Source organism: Cyprinus carpio, chromosome A5 (assembly GCF_018340385.1).
Source record: "Cyprinus carpio isolate SPL01 chromosome A5, ASM1834038v1, whole genome shotgun sequence".
NCBI classification, from domain to species: domain Eukaryota; kingdom Metazoa; phylum Chordata; class Actinopteri; order Cypriniformes; family Cyprinidae; genus Cyprinus; species Cyprinus carpio.
Window position 1 is genome coordinate 27836737 of NC_056576.1, and position 16841 is coordinate 27853577.

Sequence of the window (16841 nt, forward strand, 5' to 3'; positions counted from 1 at the left end):
TAAATGGAGACATTCCTTAGCTCAGTTCTGGCTACAAATTTGTCCCCAAAATATGGTTAAGCAGGCATACACATAATCATCACCATTAGCCTCTTTAGCAAGGAAAGTGGTTTATGATGGTTGAATTTCTTTTTTGGTTTATTAATATCTGTATATAACTTGTGTTATTTAACCAATGTTAAACAGTCTTTTGAGCTTGACAGATAAATAATAAAGCAAACAAAGGTGATCTGAAGTAAACCTAATGAAGCTAGTTGCGATGTATGTTCTGTGGCTAGATGAATGATGCTAAACTGTTTTGAATCGGTTCCAAATTACTTAGTAGATTATATACTTTATCTAATCATTCTTTTTGATACTTACTTTGCAGTAACAAACAAGACTAGTGAAGGTCAAGGTGATAAATGTCCAAAATGTGATATCAGTAAATGAAAACTAAAAGTAATGTCCTTCTAAAAAATAAAAAAAAGTTCAAATTTTCACATTTATACTACATTTTAATCCATTTCCTGTCATTGTCATATTTCACAAGACACATTTTTGTTTTTAGGCTAGATTCAGTTGCATCCTCCCTTATATAAAACATTTGATTTATTTTTATTCCAAAACTTATTTAATAAGTTCATTAATGTTCAGCATCTTCAAGTATGATTTTGTGCCACCAATTAATAGTCAGAGTCCTATCAGCATTAGTTAAAAAATGTGACACAGCTGTCAAGAGACCAATCAGAGGCAAAGAAAAACACCAAGACAAAACCATTAGAGGTTTGAAATGGCATAGCTGTTTTTAAACCTCATTATCTAAGTAAACCAAAAAAAGCAAACACATCATGCGTTACAGAATATGAGCTGTTACCCAAAATAATTAAAACACTATCTTAAAAAATACCAACAGAAAACTTGAAAAGTCAATTAGAGTTTCTGAGCTGATCCTGATACTGATTAATTAACCAAAAATCATTATACTAGTAAAAACTAGTATAATGCTTGGCTGAAATGTTGGTCTTCTTTTTACATTTTAATTGAGTCTTTGCTGCAACCAAGTCCTCATGGTCTCTAGATTCCTGGAGAGCCACATAATATTCTTCTCCACATTTTCTGTGGCCACCTGTATGACACGCAGCTCAGATACCTGCTCTGTGATGGACTTGAAGAAATCCTCAACCTTTACACAAAAAAGACAAAAAGCAATACTGTAAATGAACCATCAAAACAGATGATCATTCCCTTCAAAACAACAAATGAACAACCCACCTCTCTCAACTCCTCTGTCGATGAGAACTGAGTCACAGTGCCAACAATTATATTTCTGATTCCAAAAGATCCCAGCGGAAACCTTTGATAATGAGACATAAGCATGTTAAATTTACGGTATTAAATATATCACAGCTAGTGTTATATCATCTTTCTAACATAAATAAAAAGCAGTGGATTGCACCTACTTTTCTACTAATTCATCCCAATGTTTCTTCACAAAATCCCATGCTAGGAAATGACCCACTGGATTTTTGGCCACCAAATATATGAGACTGGGTAAATTTTGTGTTTTTATTAGAGTTCCATTTATTCCAAGCTGTAATAATCTACAGGAAAGATGGAGACATACAAGGCATTGCATAATGTTAACCTCATTAAGATTTACATTTGCATTCATGTGTTCCAAACCCCAGAAAATAAAGCCCGAAATCAAGCATTGCATTTATCATATTTAACAATTCTGCATTTCATCTTCTATCTGTATATTTTATATATAACAATAGAATTTTTTAAGTTCTTGAAATAAGTCTCTTATGCTCACAGACGCTGCATTTTTTGATCAAAAATACAGTAAAACAGTAATATTTGTGAAGCATTATTACAATTTATTCCTGATTGCAAAGCTGAATTTTCAGCAGCCATTACTCGCGATTCTTCAGAAAGTTGCATTTCTTATTATCAGTTGTGCTACTAAATATTTTTGTGATGATTTTTTAATAAAGTTCAAAAGAACTGCATTTAAAAAAAATAGAAATCTAACATTGTAACATTATAAATGTCTTTAAAGTCTGTGTAAAGCAATATTAAATATGTGTTCTGAGTTTGTCAAACCACAGAAAAATGTTACTAACCACCCAGCCAAATCTGAATGATAAAAAATGCCAAGTGAATAAAATAAGTTATCGAAATCTTGAAAAAAATAAGCAGTCTTCTCTGCTCTCAAACTTTGGGGGCGTGTCCACTGTTGGCGCTGAAACCAGATGATTATCAGTAGGCACATTTCTATTACAGATTTAAACAAAACTTTGGCGATAAAATTATAATTGTCGATAAAAAAAGTACTGCAAAATGATGGCGTTTCCATTAGGCGTATTTTCAATTCGCAATTTCAACGTGCCTAGTGAAGTTGGTAAACTATCCTGTGTAAAATGTTCACTGTAGAGGCGGGTGTTGGTGATCCTCAGCTCTCCATCAAGGTGGCTCTTCACAAAACTAATCCACCTCTTCCTGATATCGTTTTTATGAAATTTTAATATGGACAGCTGTTTTGAAAATTATCGCAACCAGGTAATATGCATTTCCGTGACGAAGCATAGCTAGCTAGCAAACTGTAGGCTGTAGTAACTAACGCTAATGACAGACATTCGCAATTGGGCAGGCGAACCACAGATGCTAATGCACTCTAGTTATTATAGTGTTAGGGGAGGGGCCAGGATCAGTGGCTCCAGTGCGTCATCAAGACATGATTTCAGCTCCGACCAAAAAGTCCTGAACACAAAAATAGTGCAAAAAATATTTAACAATTTTACAAAAAAATAAACAACTACATAGATCAGAATCTTCGTAACATGTTTTCAGCAATACATTTCTAACATTGTGTTTAGAAACAATTCTCTGAATTGCCTTTACACAGACTTTAATGTCGCCTTTGATCAGTTTAATGCATTGTCGCTGAATAAACAATAATTTCTTTCAGAAACATCTTACCCGACCCCAAACTGTTGTATAATTATACATACATATGACTTTCAATGTGCTGCTAACAATGTACCTTGATAGTTTTTCAGAGTCCTTGCTGCTTGCTAAAGCTGAGAGAAATTTGCTTTTCTCTGTCTCACACATGGAGACACCATACTTTTCCAGAAGGTAGGCCCAACCGCTGTCATCCTGAGCTCCAACCATGTAAACCGTCTCAGACACATCAGTGGGTAAGCTATATAGTTTGTAAAGCACCATAATCATTCAAAATTATGAAAATGTATATTGGAGGGTGCTATTGCAGAAATAAATACTGTGTTGCTAAGTCACCTGATTGCACCATTGGATTCCACCCAGCTATTATAGAGGTGCTTAGCCTTTTCCAAACAAGGTGGATAATCAAAATCACATGCAAGGGAAAGAACCTCTTCACGCAGTCTCCGGTCTGAGACCATCCCATCATCACTCCATGACTGTTTGTCAATCACATCTCTGAAATACTGCAAGATGTAGGTCTGCAGGGAAAAAAACAGGCATAAAGTGGCTATACGCACATATGAGCCGAAATAGACCCAGACAAGAAATCTCGGAAGATCTCATGTGAAATCAAAGGGGGGTGGGGTGGATTGGGCAAGCAGCCTTACTGAAATGAAAGACTCTTTGATGGATATGTGGAGGAATGAGGACAGTAAATTCGATTAGACTCCAGGAAATGTTTGTGTCATACCTTCAGATTATGAGTAATGTCAGCTATGTTTCTCTTCTCTATCATCTTGTAGAATGATTGTAGATAGCCAAGCCCTTGCAGGAGAGGAACATTGTGGGTCTCAGACTTCAAGTACCCGATCAAATCTAAAGCTCTGTTTAGTGACAGTCGTCCTGCACTGTATAATACACAACAAAAAAAGTAACATTACAAATGAGCTAATAGGATAATACAGTTATGCTCATTTTGCAAGTTAATATAGAATTTCCTGTTTTCCCAGTGTGGTAAGATATGCTTTATAATCTCAGATGTCTTGATGAGAGCAGTGGACAGAACATCAACTCACGTGACCAGCTGGAAGGCGTTATGAATGAGGCTGGCTCTGTCCTTAAAGCTCAGAGCAGTATGGTTTATTCTCAGCAGCTCCGTCAGGGCGTTCCAGCCTTCCTCATCATAATGGACAATATAATATCCATTCATGTCACTGTTGAGCTTCACCCAGTCAACTTCCTCATCCAGCGTCAACACATCTGGGTTTGAGAGACTGGTATTATGTACAGTAAAATGTATGAACAGTACATATATTGGGGAAACTGGGGCTAGTTGTCAGACGTCTTATGCCAGTTAATATTGCCAGGAAGAAAGATATTTTTTTCACACTATGTGGGGTAGGCAGGGTTGTTATTATTAAATAAAACGAAAGCTATAAGTATAAGTTTGTTAATAGAAGGCATTAATTTAAAGCTAAAATAAAATAAAGTATAAATAGTAGATGAATAATTAACAAAAAATAGAAATGTTGCTTGGCAACCACTAAAATTACTGATTGGAAAACTAAAACTGAAAAATTAATGAATAAATTAACCTAAATTAATTTGAAAAAAAAGCACATAACGACATTACAATATATATATATATATATATTTGGTTTTCTTAAATGAAAACCAAAACACTGAACCACTGGAGAAAACACATTTTTATAATAAGACTTTAGAATTAAAACCTTATATTAATGAGATATAAACCTTGTGACAACTTCCTTGTGTGACAGCTATCCTCGGTTGCCTCTAAATACAGTGAATAAATGTGTGAATGATTTTTTTTCCAGATGTTACCTGATTTTGTGGTCAAGATGTGCTTCATCTCATAGTCAGAGTGGCTTGTTTTATATGTCAAAGGGATGTGCCACAGGTAGCTATGGAAAAAAATTTTTTTATTTCTGTTTATCAGTCATATTTTTACTGCCCTTAAAATTGTAGTATAACTATAAAACATAAAAGACAGAATGAGCTACAGAATCAAACAATGAACCCATGAGATTTTGTAGTGTTTTACCCTTCTTGAAGTGAATGCCATGAGGGATCATCAGGCAGGACTATCTTTAAGAAGCGCTCTTGCCCAATATACAGTTTCCTTCCTTGCCGCTTCACTGTGATCAGCGGTATGCCCTTTTGTAGAGTCCATGTATACATCATTTTTTTCAGGTCTATATGCTCCCCAGCAAAACGATACTACAATCCAAAGAGTTACACAAGGAGATATTCAGAATGTTAAGTATCACCTTGCACCAAGTGCAAGAAAACATATTGAAGAACGTCGTTCATTATCCATATTCTGTGTTTAAGGAGCCCTGTGAATTATAAATAGCAAAAATCTAATATTTCATTCATGATGTGACATCTTTACCGCATTTTTAGTGGCTTGTGTACTGCTGTAACAGTATTCTCCTGCTGTAAATTCCTCTTCTGAACATGTCTGTAGAGAGAGTGAAGTGAGCATGAGTTTTTGTTTTGATGCTGAATTCTAAATGTATGACAGAAAAGGGCAGCAGATGAAGTGACATACTTTAATAAGGCTGTCCCACAGGTCTTCATTTCTGGCATTGCTGTACTTGAACCTACGAAGGTACCGAATTATGCCACTCTGAAAGCCTTCATTTGTCAAGAAATTCCTCAGCATATGGAGAATACATGCTCCCTAAAGTATTCAGTAACAAAGTAGATGAATGCGATTAACAATTCAGAATGGTGATAAAGTGTTTTTGCTTAAGTGTTTTCCCACCTTGTCATATGACACAGTATCAAACATTTCCTCTATCTGAGCAGGGTTCTCAGCTAAACTGGAAATTGGCCTGGAAGAATTTAGAGAATCCCGTCCAATAGCTCCGAAACAGGTGTCCAGGAAGTGGTCCTCCTAGCATGCAAAAGGAAGCATGTGAGACCCTACTCAAATCTAGTTTGTCTATAGAAGTATTGGTGTGAGTATGTATGTATTTATTAATATTAATACATTTTTCAATTATTGCTTTATCGGCTCAATTCACTTTGGCCAGTCACATCATCCTGATATCATTGGCTGTTATTTATAGCAACACTGTACATCAGTACACTTGAAACCAGCGCTACTTTTAAATGTCCCATTATCATTATCCCAAAATAAGCCCCTTCATGTGGGTCTTAATCACCCTTCAGAGTTTACGATAATGAGCTCCTAACATCACACAACGTCCATTATAGAGAGAGAGAGATATCTTAAGCTTGAACATACAACTTTAAGCTCTGGATATACTGCCTCAAGTGAGACAAATTCCATATATCTGGCAAAGCCTTCATTCAGCCATATGTCATTCCACCACTCCATCGTCACCAGGTTTCCAAACCACTGGGGAAAAAAAAGAAAAACAGCAGAAAAATGACTTGTATTCAATAGCACTGTACTGCTGTAATTCATTGATTCATTCACTAATAGCAGATGAGACTGAGAATGTGTTTTATAAAACCTGATGGGCCAGCTCGTGTCCTATCACCATGGTAACCCACAGCTTATCTGAGGCTGATGAGATGTCAGGGTCATACAGAAGAGACGTCTCCCTATAAGTAGTCAAACCCCAGTTTTCCATAGCGCCTGCCTGGAAATCTGGAATCGCTATCAGATCTGGAACACAGCATAAAATAAACAACAGTTTAAATATCCAAAAGCACATCATATAACTTATGCACTGAAACACCAGAAGGAGAGGTAAGGAACATACAAGATGCACTCACCCAGTTTTGGCAGCGGATAAAGTATGTTGAAATATTGTTCATAAAACTCCAAAAGCCTCAAAGCAGCCTCAAGAGCATAGTGTGTCTGATGCCATTTCTCTGGAACTGCATAAATAGTAATCTTTGGGAGAAGAAAAAACAGCTCATTCAAGAAAACTTCATAAAAGCAGAAGAAGTTGTTGTGTTCACATTTCTGCTTCATGCTGTTTAACCCAAGCTCTAGCTACTTACATTAATGCCGGTTGCAGTCATCCCACTAACAGATCTGAAGTCACAGACAATGAAGGCCAGCAGGTACGAGCTCATCCTCACACTCACTTCAAACTGGTCCTCAAACAGACCGTTGCCAATTTCCACAGTTTGTTCCTATAAAATAAATATTTTCAGCATTTTAAAATGATAGACCATGCTTTATGTGTTTGATAAATAATTTTTCAAAATTGTTTCATATAAAAAAATCATATACCTATTATTATATTAACTTTTATTATTGATAATAATATTGCAAATAATTTAGATAATAATGCAAAATAATAATAATAATAATACAAATTTTAATATATTTTTCCAAATTGTTTACAATATATATAATTTTAAAAAATTTTCAAAATTTCAAATTATCCCATTTTTTTATATATTTGTTTAATATATTTTTCCAAATTGTTTACAAGTGATTTAGTTTTCCAAGGTATAACTTATTATTATTATTAATTTGTAAAATAATAAGTTATATTAATTTAATAATAATAATAATAACAATAATTTTGAAGTAAATTTGGTTTTACAAATAGGCCTTTACATTTATAAATTAGATTAAAAAAAACACATTTCTGAATTTAAAAATGTTATCGCATTTTTGTATGTTCCATGTATTTGTTATATATTTTTTTCCAGTCAAAGTAAATTTGATTTACATTTCCTGTAAATTGATAAAGTAGACATATAACGTGATCTTACTAATGGCATGTTGGACAAAGCTATATGTGACGGGCCCCTCCTTATTCTGACTGTGTAATTAGCTTTGAAAATGGGCTCATCGAAGCATGGCAATGCCATTCGGGCAGATGTGGGCTCAAAATGGGTGGATGCCAGGACCCTTCAGGGGAGAAAATTTAATTTGATTATTTAGAAATTATTTGCAATCTATTCTATGTTATGTTTTTGCATGTATGATTTATGTAATGTTAGATTTCTACAATTTTTACTATACCTTGTCTCTCCTGCCTTTGTCTTATATGTACTCTTATAAAATCCATAGAAGCCATCACTTAATGGTGCACCAAATTCCAAATACAGGAAGTATTTTTCCCCAGAGGTCAGAATCTTTGGGGAGAAGATGGCGATCTGTTCGTGTGAAGGATATTCCAGCACCGAGAGCACTTTGTCTGACAGATGGGCCTCGTGCTCATCCAGAACAGTGGCTGTGAAGATCTTGAGGTTCTTGCTGTGTAGCACCACCCAGTTTGTATTGTTTTTAACATCGATTTCAATCTTCACAGATCCATTGAACCTCAGGGTGGTGAGATTGGGATGAATAAGTAGATGATAATGTACAGGCACTATGTAGCTTGGCAGGCGCACTTTACTCCATGGAAAAGGAAGGCCGTTTGTCGCCAGGTTTTCACCAGCAGGACTACTGCTGTCAGATGACTGGACACAAAACTGTGCCTCCAGAAAGAACAGGATTACAAGCAAGAGATGCATAATGAATGTTTTTGGTGTTTTGGTGTTGATGATTTTGTTGGTGATCACTTTCGCATTTTAGAACGGTTAGAAATTGTCACTGTATCCTGTGAAGAGAAATGCAAAGTTGACGTTTTTACTGCACTTAATACCAATAAATCCTTCTTCATTTGTGGTGGCAAGTCATGTCCCTTTGCAACAGTTGAAATAAACTAGAAATACCAAATTGTTTTAAAAAATATTTTTTTTTATTTTAAGGAAAAAGGATTTTACCCCAACTTTATGTCTGTGGTGTTAAAAAAAATGGAATATAAACTTTGACTTTCTCTGAATTCTGAGTTCACTTCTCGCAATTCTGACTTTTTTCTCTGAATTATGAGTTTGTATTTCGCAATTCTGTTTTTTGTTTCTGCCATGAAATAGAACATTTAAGAAAAGATAATTGTGACTCTTCGTTCTTCTCAGAATTCTAAGAGTTTATATGTCCAGTTCTGACTTGTTCTAAGAATTGCAAGAAAAAAGTCCAAATTGTGAGATAAAAACCTTTTTTTTTTTCATCCTGCGATGGAAACAAGTTTCTGTAGCGGGGTGCATGCATGGTGAGTTTAGTCTTTCTAATTCATTTTCATAAATTTCTGACAATTTCATGTGTAGCACTTCTGTGGTGCTACAATCTGTGGTGTTACACTGCTTAATATTTCTAAAATTTCCTGTGATCTTGAAACTATCATGATGGCAGCCCTGGGCCCTATTTTAGAAAAGTCTTTATTTGTGCTAAGTAGTTTGCACCATTGCTAATAGGCATAAGCACAGGTATTTGACTAAAATTAAAAATCTTAAAGCACATTAACTTTCATTTGAGTAAATATAGTCTATTAGAGATTTTAAATACATTATTTAAAAAAAATGAGAATTATTTTTTACAAATTCTGCCTCTCGTTTGCCACTCTTAACTGAAGAATCACCTACATTTCATCTTTACTTTGCATTCCACACTGTAGATATTCTGGCGCATTTGAATGATCAAAATGCTAATAAAAATAAAAGACTACAAACGAGTGTTCTTAAAATAACGCACATGGCAACAGAGAGCAGTGCTGAGCGACCGTTCTCTGTAATGTGAGCCTGTTCACGTTAATACACTGACATCTGCTGTGATGCAGTACCAGCTCTCTAGCTCTATTCTGGCATTCGTTTGTGTCACTATGATGTGGTCTCTGTAAAGTAGGACAAGCATCTACTAACAACATTACTGAAGAACACACTCTTTTTAACAGTTCAGTATTGTGTCTTTACCTGAATTTCAGCTGGATCATTGTGTTGGCTGCTTTCATTTTCTCTTTCATTTGTCCTGCCCACAGTTTCCTGGTTTGCAGCAGTAGCTGCCGAGCATGTGCTGCTGTCAGGCTGTGTCTCTGTATTCAAATGACAACACAGAGGGGCTCGAGCCACCGGACAGAGAAATGACCTACAGCCATCAACACGTACAAACACTCAGCTCATGTCCGAGTAGTAAACATGCCATGTGTCATGTACTGTGACAGAACAAAAACAATGAAGTTCTTTGTTGTTTTGACTTTTATATGATAGTATATAGAGACAAAAACAACCTTTGCCAGATAAATTCATTTTGTTTTGTACTTTTTTTATTTTGGCTTTTCAATACACATTACACAGTGTTGTTGTTGTTTTTTTCTATATCTTTGAAAAAAAAAAACAAAAAAAAAAAAACGGATACAACAACAACAACAATTAATATTATTATCGTTATTGTTGTTGTTGGCACTGTTGTTATTGAACGTGGCAAAAATATTATTATCAGATTATTGGCAATAGTTGTATGTTACTTAGACTTGATCTAACTTGGACATTTATGGTTTGGTCTTTTTAACGATATTCAGTGATTAATGAAGTTTTAAATGTGTACGGGAAAAAAAAAAACATATCAGCAAGATCTGCAATAATATAAATCAAACAAGAAAAGTATTTAAGGCAAAACACATATTGCATTCAACACAATAATTAGTAAATAATATTAAAACAAACAAACAGTTGAAAGGACCAGGTGCATAGCCATCATTGCTGAAGTGAGGATGACACCAATGTCAATAGTAATACTTTTTAAAATTCTTTTAAAATTTTTTTTTTTTTTTTTTTTTTTGCCTAATTGACAGGTTTAATGTTTTTATCTCTTACTTTAATTGCCCCCCCCCCATTTTTATCACATAATAAGGCAGAAAATATTTATTAGTTTCTATGCTGTAATAAATTATTATATCAGTTATCACTGCATTATTCATATACATTGTTTATTACCTGGTGATCACTTGAAAAATGCACATAGCCTTAACCATATATTGTCACAATTGTGTGTTTGTTGTCTTAACGTTTCATAAGTCAAAACGTTTCTGCTTTTTATTCAGCTTAGCTTCAGCGATATAGCTGGATGCCTTTGTCCATATTAGGGATTTCCTGGCACGTCATAAGTTATTACTTCTGTTATTACTTAGAGTTTGAATAAAACATACACTGCATGCGAGTGTTTATGACTCCATAATATTCACATCACCTCATTTTGGATACGAATGAAGCATCGGGTCATGCATAGACTATCTTGTCTCTTTGAATTTAAATCTAGATTTATTCACACTGGCCGTGAATACACTTGGCGGGGGATGAATTTACACAACATTACTGTTTCTACTGTATTTATAATCAAATATATTCAGCCTCAACTTCTTTCAAAAACATAAAAAATCTTACCAACCCCAAACTTTTAAACTGCACAATTATACACATTAATGGATCGTGACAAAAAACTGCAGGATATTTTGTGGAGAACTTTTAACATAAAGTCCAGTATGGTGTTGTCTATGCAAAAATGCATTTAAAAAGTAGTGCCCAGGCATGGGAACGAAAATCATTTTCTAGCCACTTTTTCCGGGTTCACCTTATGGCCTACAATGCAGAAACAATATTCACCTAGTAACTGCTATAGTAAATTTCACAACTTTACAAAGAAACAACAAGTAACACACTAAATTAAACATGAAATTTTGAAGTAGAAAGACTGAAAATATCTTGTCAAACATTCTTCATTCTCCAAAACATTTTACGTTGTAGTGTATTTTTATTTTTGTAGTGTAAGGACAAAAATCACTCAGTTATTGTAGAAATAAGAGTATTTTGAACTAAATGATGTAGTGAAATGCCTTTTGGTCTGTGAGATTGCTAAATGTGTTAGTAATTTTACTAGCTTCCCTATGAACTCCACAACTCAAATCAAACTTTTCCATTATTATTTACAGATGGTAGACAACCAAAATGAGTAATACCGCCGCGCGTACCGCCGCCGCAGGGCCGCGGCGTTAACTTCAAGTCAGTCAAGTGTTAAAATCCTTCGCGAAACTACCACCAGATGGCGCAAAGGGACGGATTGCGAACTGAATGTAATTGTAAAATGAGATAAAAGCAGGAGGTAAAACAACAATAACATTATGATATAACATTGTACCATCTTTAAAAAACCATTAAAAAATGTACAGTGAGTTAATTTCAAAATGTAGGATAGTCTTAGGCTACAGTCTACTCATCAAAAATTAAAAGAAGACCTTTACACAAAGGATCTTATGCTTGCTATTGTTATTAAACAGTCATTAAATATAAGGCCTATATACGGATAAAAAGCTAAATGTTTTCATTTCGGTTCATTCTTGGTTTAAAAAAAAAAAAATCCTTCAGGTTCCATTTGCAGATAGAAAGGAGAACGGTCCAGCATTTAGCAATAATTATGATTCATTCTGTTATTATTCTTGATTTTTCAAACTGCTAACACTTTGCATTTTTGAATTATGCCTTTACTGTGTGACCAAAAATTTTGTATTTTCTGTTTCAGCTGTTTGATCGCGCTGGTGCCTCACGCACATTCATTGGAAACAGTAGCCGTTCACCGTGCCATTCGCCGCGAGCAGCGGTCCACTTTGGCATATTTTTGCTAATTATGATTTTAAATTTTTTTCCCCGTCGATACTGAAACACGCGTGAACTACAAAGCGTATTTTTCCTAATGAATAATAGTTAAGCTTGAAATAGGCAACATCACGAATATGAAAACGTTTGGATTTCTCCCGAATGAGAGCCCAACCTTACCTTATGGGTTCGCTTTATATTATTATTCATTTTTTTTGTTTGTTTGTTTGTTTTATAGCTAAGGCCTATAATATTATACTGCAATTTTATTTATCCATTAGAATTATATATTTGTAATTATTGTTCTGTTCTGATAAATTTGTTAAATTTAAAGGGATTTGTTGTTAAGTGAAGAGAACTAAAAATATCCTGTTGGCACATTATAACATTATTAGGCCCAGCCGTTATTATTTCTGAATGTAATAAAATGCAACTTATACATGACTTATATATTCTTATATATATATACTTATATATTTTTTCCTCTCACAAACTTAATTTATTTTTTAGCCTGTTTTAAAAAAATAAAAAATAAAAAAAAATAAAAATAACATGCAGCAAACGAAAATAGGTGATTAATCGGTTAAAATTTGTTACTGTGGGGTAATTATAATTATTATATACTTAGGAACAGAGTCTGGGCCTAATCTAGGCTATCCAGGGTTTTTTTTTAATTATTTTTTAATTTTCATTGCATCTGAAAAATGACTTTGTGCAGCCCATTCACGCTCAACCTGCCTCGCGCGTTGCTCAGCTGTGGACGATTTAAAAATGTTTGATATAAAGGTTGCTGTCCCATTTTATACAGGAATTGTTCATTTAAAAAAAAAAAAAATCGAATTATATTGTTAGTTCTAATTATATTGTTAACACAAGTTAATTTAGGCTATTTAACATGCACTGTGACATTTTACCCTTTTTAACTTATAAACTCCTTGAGATTTTAAAGTCAGTTTAAGTATTGAAGTTCAAGTTTTTAAAAAAAAGGTTTTAAATGCTTAAATTATTTCTATGAATTAATAATATGTTATCAGGTTCTAATTGCTTAAATTATTTATATGAATTAATAATATGTTATCATGTTTTATTCTTGTAGCAAAATAAGTGTTTATTCTTTAAGAAAATAAGGAAAAAAATAAGGGACGATCCAAATATTATTCATATTTGTTTTGCTTCACCTATTTATGTAAGCTACAATTATTCTAAAAAAAAAAAAAAAAAAAACATAATGTAATTAAAAGTGCCATCGGCCTGATTAAATTTGACCATTATAGAATTGTGACTTTAAAGGTTAGTGATTTAGGAGGTGAAAATACTGTGAAATTACAAATGTTATGGGATTTTAAAGCATAACAACTGAAGGTCCAAGAAACGTTAGCCCAGTGGTTCTCAACCTTTTGCAATGGTGCAAGTGCAAGTCTCGCGGCCGCACGCATATCATTTACATATTACGTTATCAATACAAACCAACCTGATTTATAATATTATAGCCTAAATATTATGACATTTAATCGATTACATTCATTGAAATAAATTAATAATTCTACTCCCCATAAATAAAACACCTGATGCTGTCGGGAGCTGACCAATTTTGTGAAATTCGGCTCGAAAGGAGTAACAGCACAATGAAGTTGCGATTGTAAGTTGCAGTCTGTAAGACGCGCACGGGAGCATGACTTGACGCGCGACATTGCAGAAAATGTGCGTTCACAAATGTAGCCTATGTTGATCCAAATATGGAAAGCAGTTTCGAATTTAATAATATGAGGTTCTCTCCAGAGATGTTTTGGCCACATTTCTGCAATTAAGGATGATTGCTGCGTAGTATGGGTGTTTCTATTTGCCTGAACTTCTTCAAGTGAGTCACGGCGCAAACCGAAAATCCAGAACTCTCCTTCACTGCTGATACTGTGACTATTCTTGTTTGTATGTGTTCATTTGCTGGCATTTCCACACTTCTTTTTACTCCCTTAAAAACAAATTTGTCAATTCTGATGCTCAATTTTACCGAACTAATGGCTGTTGATGACTATTTGAATTGAATTCTGCCAAAGTGCGCGCTTGTATGTGTTCATAAAATGCGGAACGTAGGTCTGCTCATGTCTGAAAATAATAGGCTATATGAAAAACAAAAGAATTTTACATATAAACATTAGGCTATAGCTTATATTTTTTTAGTACATTTTTAAATGAATGTAAAAACTAAAATGAATTGTAAAACTGAAAGTTATTTTTTTTAAATTGTGTTCAGCATGGTGGGCCGCATTTGAATTCGTGACGGGCCGCGGGTTCAGAACCCCTTCGTTAGCCAATAAAGCATTTTTTTAAAAACAATGGCACTTAAAGTTTTGAACTAAAATATTATTTCAACCATCTAGCCTGTGAATAAAACAAAATGCATACTTTTCAATGAAAGAACACTGAGAGTTTACTTCTGGTGTTTGGATTTGTACTTCAATAATGAGCTCCAAGTTTAGGAATAGCCAACACGGTTTTTTTTTTTATTTCTCTCTCTCTCTATCTCTCTCTCTCTCTCTCTCTCTCTCTCTCTCTCTCTCTCTCTCTCTCTCTTTAACTCTCTATTTAATTAACAGCATTAACTTACAATGAAACATCTTCCTTCAGGTAGACTGAATGTTTTTCTGTTTGCTAAATGTTGGGCTCATGATCAGTAAGTTGTATTTGCTCAAACTGATTTAGTTAAATCAAAATTTGCGGACTTTGAAGCTGGGCGCAGTTAGCGCGAGTCACGCGCGCTGTGAAGCGGGAGCAGCTGATGGAGGACCCCGCTTGGTCTTAAAGCCTTCCGCAAACGCTACGTTCACAAATAACAATGATTTTCGTAAAATAATGATTAATTATCAATTGATAATTTGTTTTTATTATGGTCTTGTGAAAACAATAATATGGGCTGCGGGTAAAATAATGAATAAAAAGAGTAAGGCTGCTGTGAGTGCAGGCATGTTTCAACAAAGTAACATGAGAACACACCGTCTCCTCACAGCCAAAAAACAGACCGAATTCAGTTCAGCTGGAGGGGGTTGGGGTAATTATGTATAGCTTGTGGGGGTCGAGATAAAGGTGTGAATCTCTTGGTCTTTCATATGGACAGTATCTTATGAGGGTATCAAACTTGCAGAACAGGTTTAGATAGGACTGGTCATTTTGGTTTTAGGGCAACTTTGAAGAAAGGTTTTGATCCACTTCAAATGTTGACTAATGTATAGCAATATAGTTTATTAGTTATTATAACTTCAGAGGAAGTTGCCTTAACTCAATAAAATAAATAAATAAATTCACAAACGACATCAGACCAGTCCAGACAACAATATGATCCGTCTATGATGTTTTATAGGCTTTTTTTAGATTTGGGAATACACATGCGTTACAGACATGACAAAAAAACTTTTTGGAGACATTATTTTTAGCCTATTTACAATGCACAAACCAGAAGCAACAATATCTGCAGAGAAGGGTTGGCCATTCTCAAAAAAAAAAAAAAAAAATCAATTTTATTTAAATTTTCGTTTTTGTGTTTCAGAGGAAAAATCAGTGTTAAGGCATCTCTCCAGACCGTTCTGAAAGAAGAATTTATGCAAACGCGTATAAAATGCTTTAAAAACTTTAACAGAGATGTCTAGAGGCTATTTAATAGATCTGCCTCCCATGTAAGATTTTTCTAGTTACTAGTCGTTCATTTGTCATTATTCAACTAATCGCTGGATTATATTACATTTACATATATAATCCATAATGAGCCTTAATATATTTCGCGCTCAAGCACATGCATTAAGTTTGCCCCAAAGCACAGGCAGAAGTAGCCCAATAATTGTAAAAAAAGGAGACATTTTAATTATTTATTAATAAACAAATGTTTTCTTGTCGGCTGCAAGATGAAATTCACAGTGCTGCCTCTCTCCACATGAACGCGCCTTTAAACAGAAATACAACCTTCACAGATTACACAATGCTTTCGTTCTGAATTGATTCGTTTAAAAGACATTTCAAGCTTTCTGTAGATATATTTCTCATGTATGTGAGACACCACAATTTTAAGTTAATTCATTATCAGGAAAAAATTCAAGTGATCTAGAGGGCGCCTCCCTGTCCTGCATGCGCATTAATAATTTTCGCACAAGCACTTAAATATGAATAGTTATTCACATTTTGCATATGCATTACAACGTAAATTATTTTTTACATGCAATTATCCAAAATAAAACCAAACAAGATTTGTAATGAAGATAAAACAAATAAGAATAAATGCTGCGCATGCACTCAGCATCACTCGTGGCGTGCAAATCTTGCACGCAGACATTTTACACACCTGCATTTAAATGCGGCTGCAATTTTTTTTTTTTTTTTACTTAAATTCTATGTAAGCAAGTAACGGCGGCTCCCTTTAAAATCACTGAAGTTGTCTATTAATGAAGATCTTTTTTTTTTTTTTTTTTTTTTACATCATTTGCAGTTTGGTGATTATA

At 34.2% G+C, this 16841-nt stretch overlaps 1 protein-coding gene across 2 annotated transcripts; it reads right to left on the minus strand.

Annotated features, from left to right (window-relative positions):
* Window positions 1–470: 470 nt before the first annotated feature.
* On the minus strand, window positions 471–9829 carry LOC109064799 (endoplasmic reticulum aminopeptidase 2-like). Of its 2 annotated transcripts, XM_042756692.1 has the most exons (19): window positions 9685–9829; window positions 7916–8495; window positions 7663–7801; window positions 6937–7071; window positions 6706–6826; window positions 6441–6595; window positions 6209–6322; window positions 5723–5854; window positions 5507–5638; window positions 5348–5416; window positions 4997–5172; window positions 4777–4856; window positions 4008–4191; window positions 3683–3839; window positions 3286–3470; window positions 3029–3190; window positions 1443–1583; window positions 1255–1336; window positions 471–1165 (listed from the first exon to the last, which is right to left on the minus strand). In XM_042756692.1, exons 2-19 carry the CDS (start codon window positions 8407–8409, stop codon window positions 1019–1021), a joined length of 2805 nt encoding a protein of 934 aa, XP_042612626.1. In that variant the 5' UTR covers window positions 8410–8495; window positions 9685–9829; the 3' UTR covers window positions 471–1018. The 2 variants fall into 2 exon arrangements, with proteins under 2 accessions (XP_042612626.1, XP_042612627.1); XM_042756693.1 differs by lacking the exons at window positions 471–1165; window positions 1255–1336; window positions 1443–1583 and adding an exon at window positions 2038–2745.
* Between the last annotated feature and the right edge of the window lie 7012 nt (window positions 9830–16841).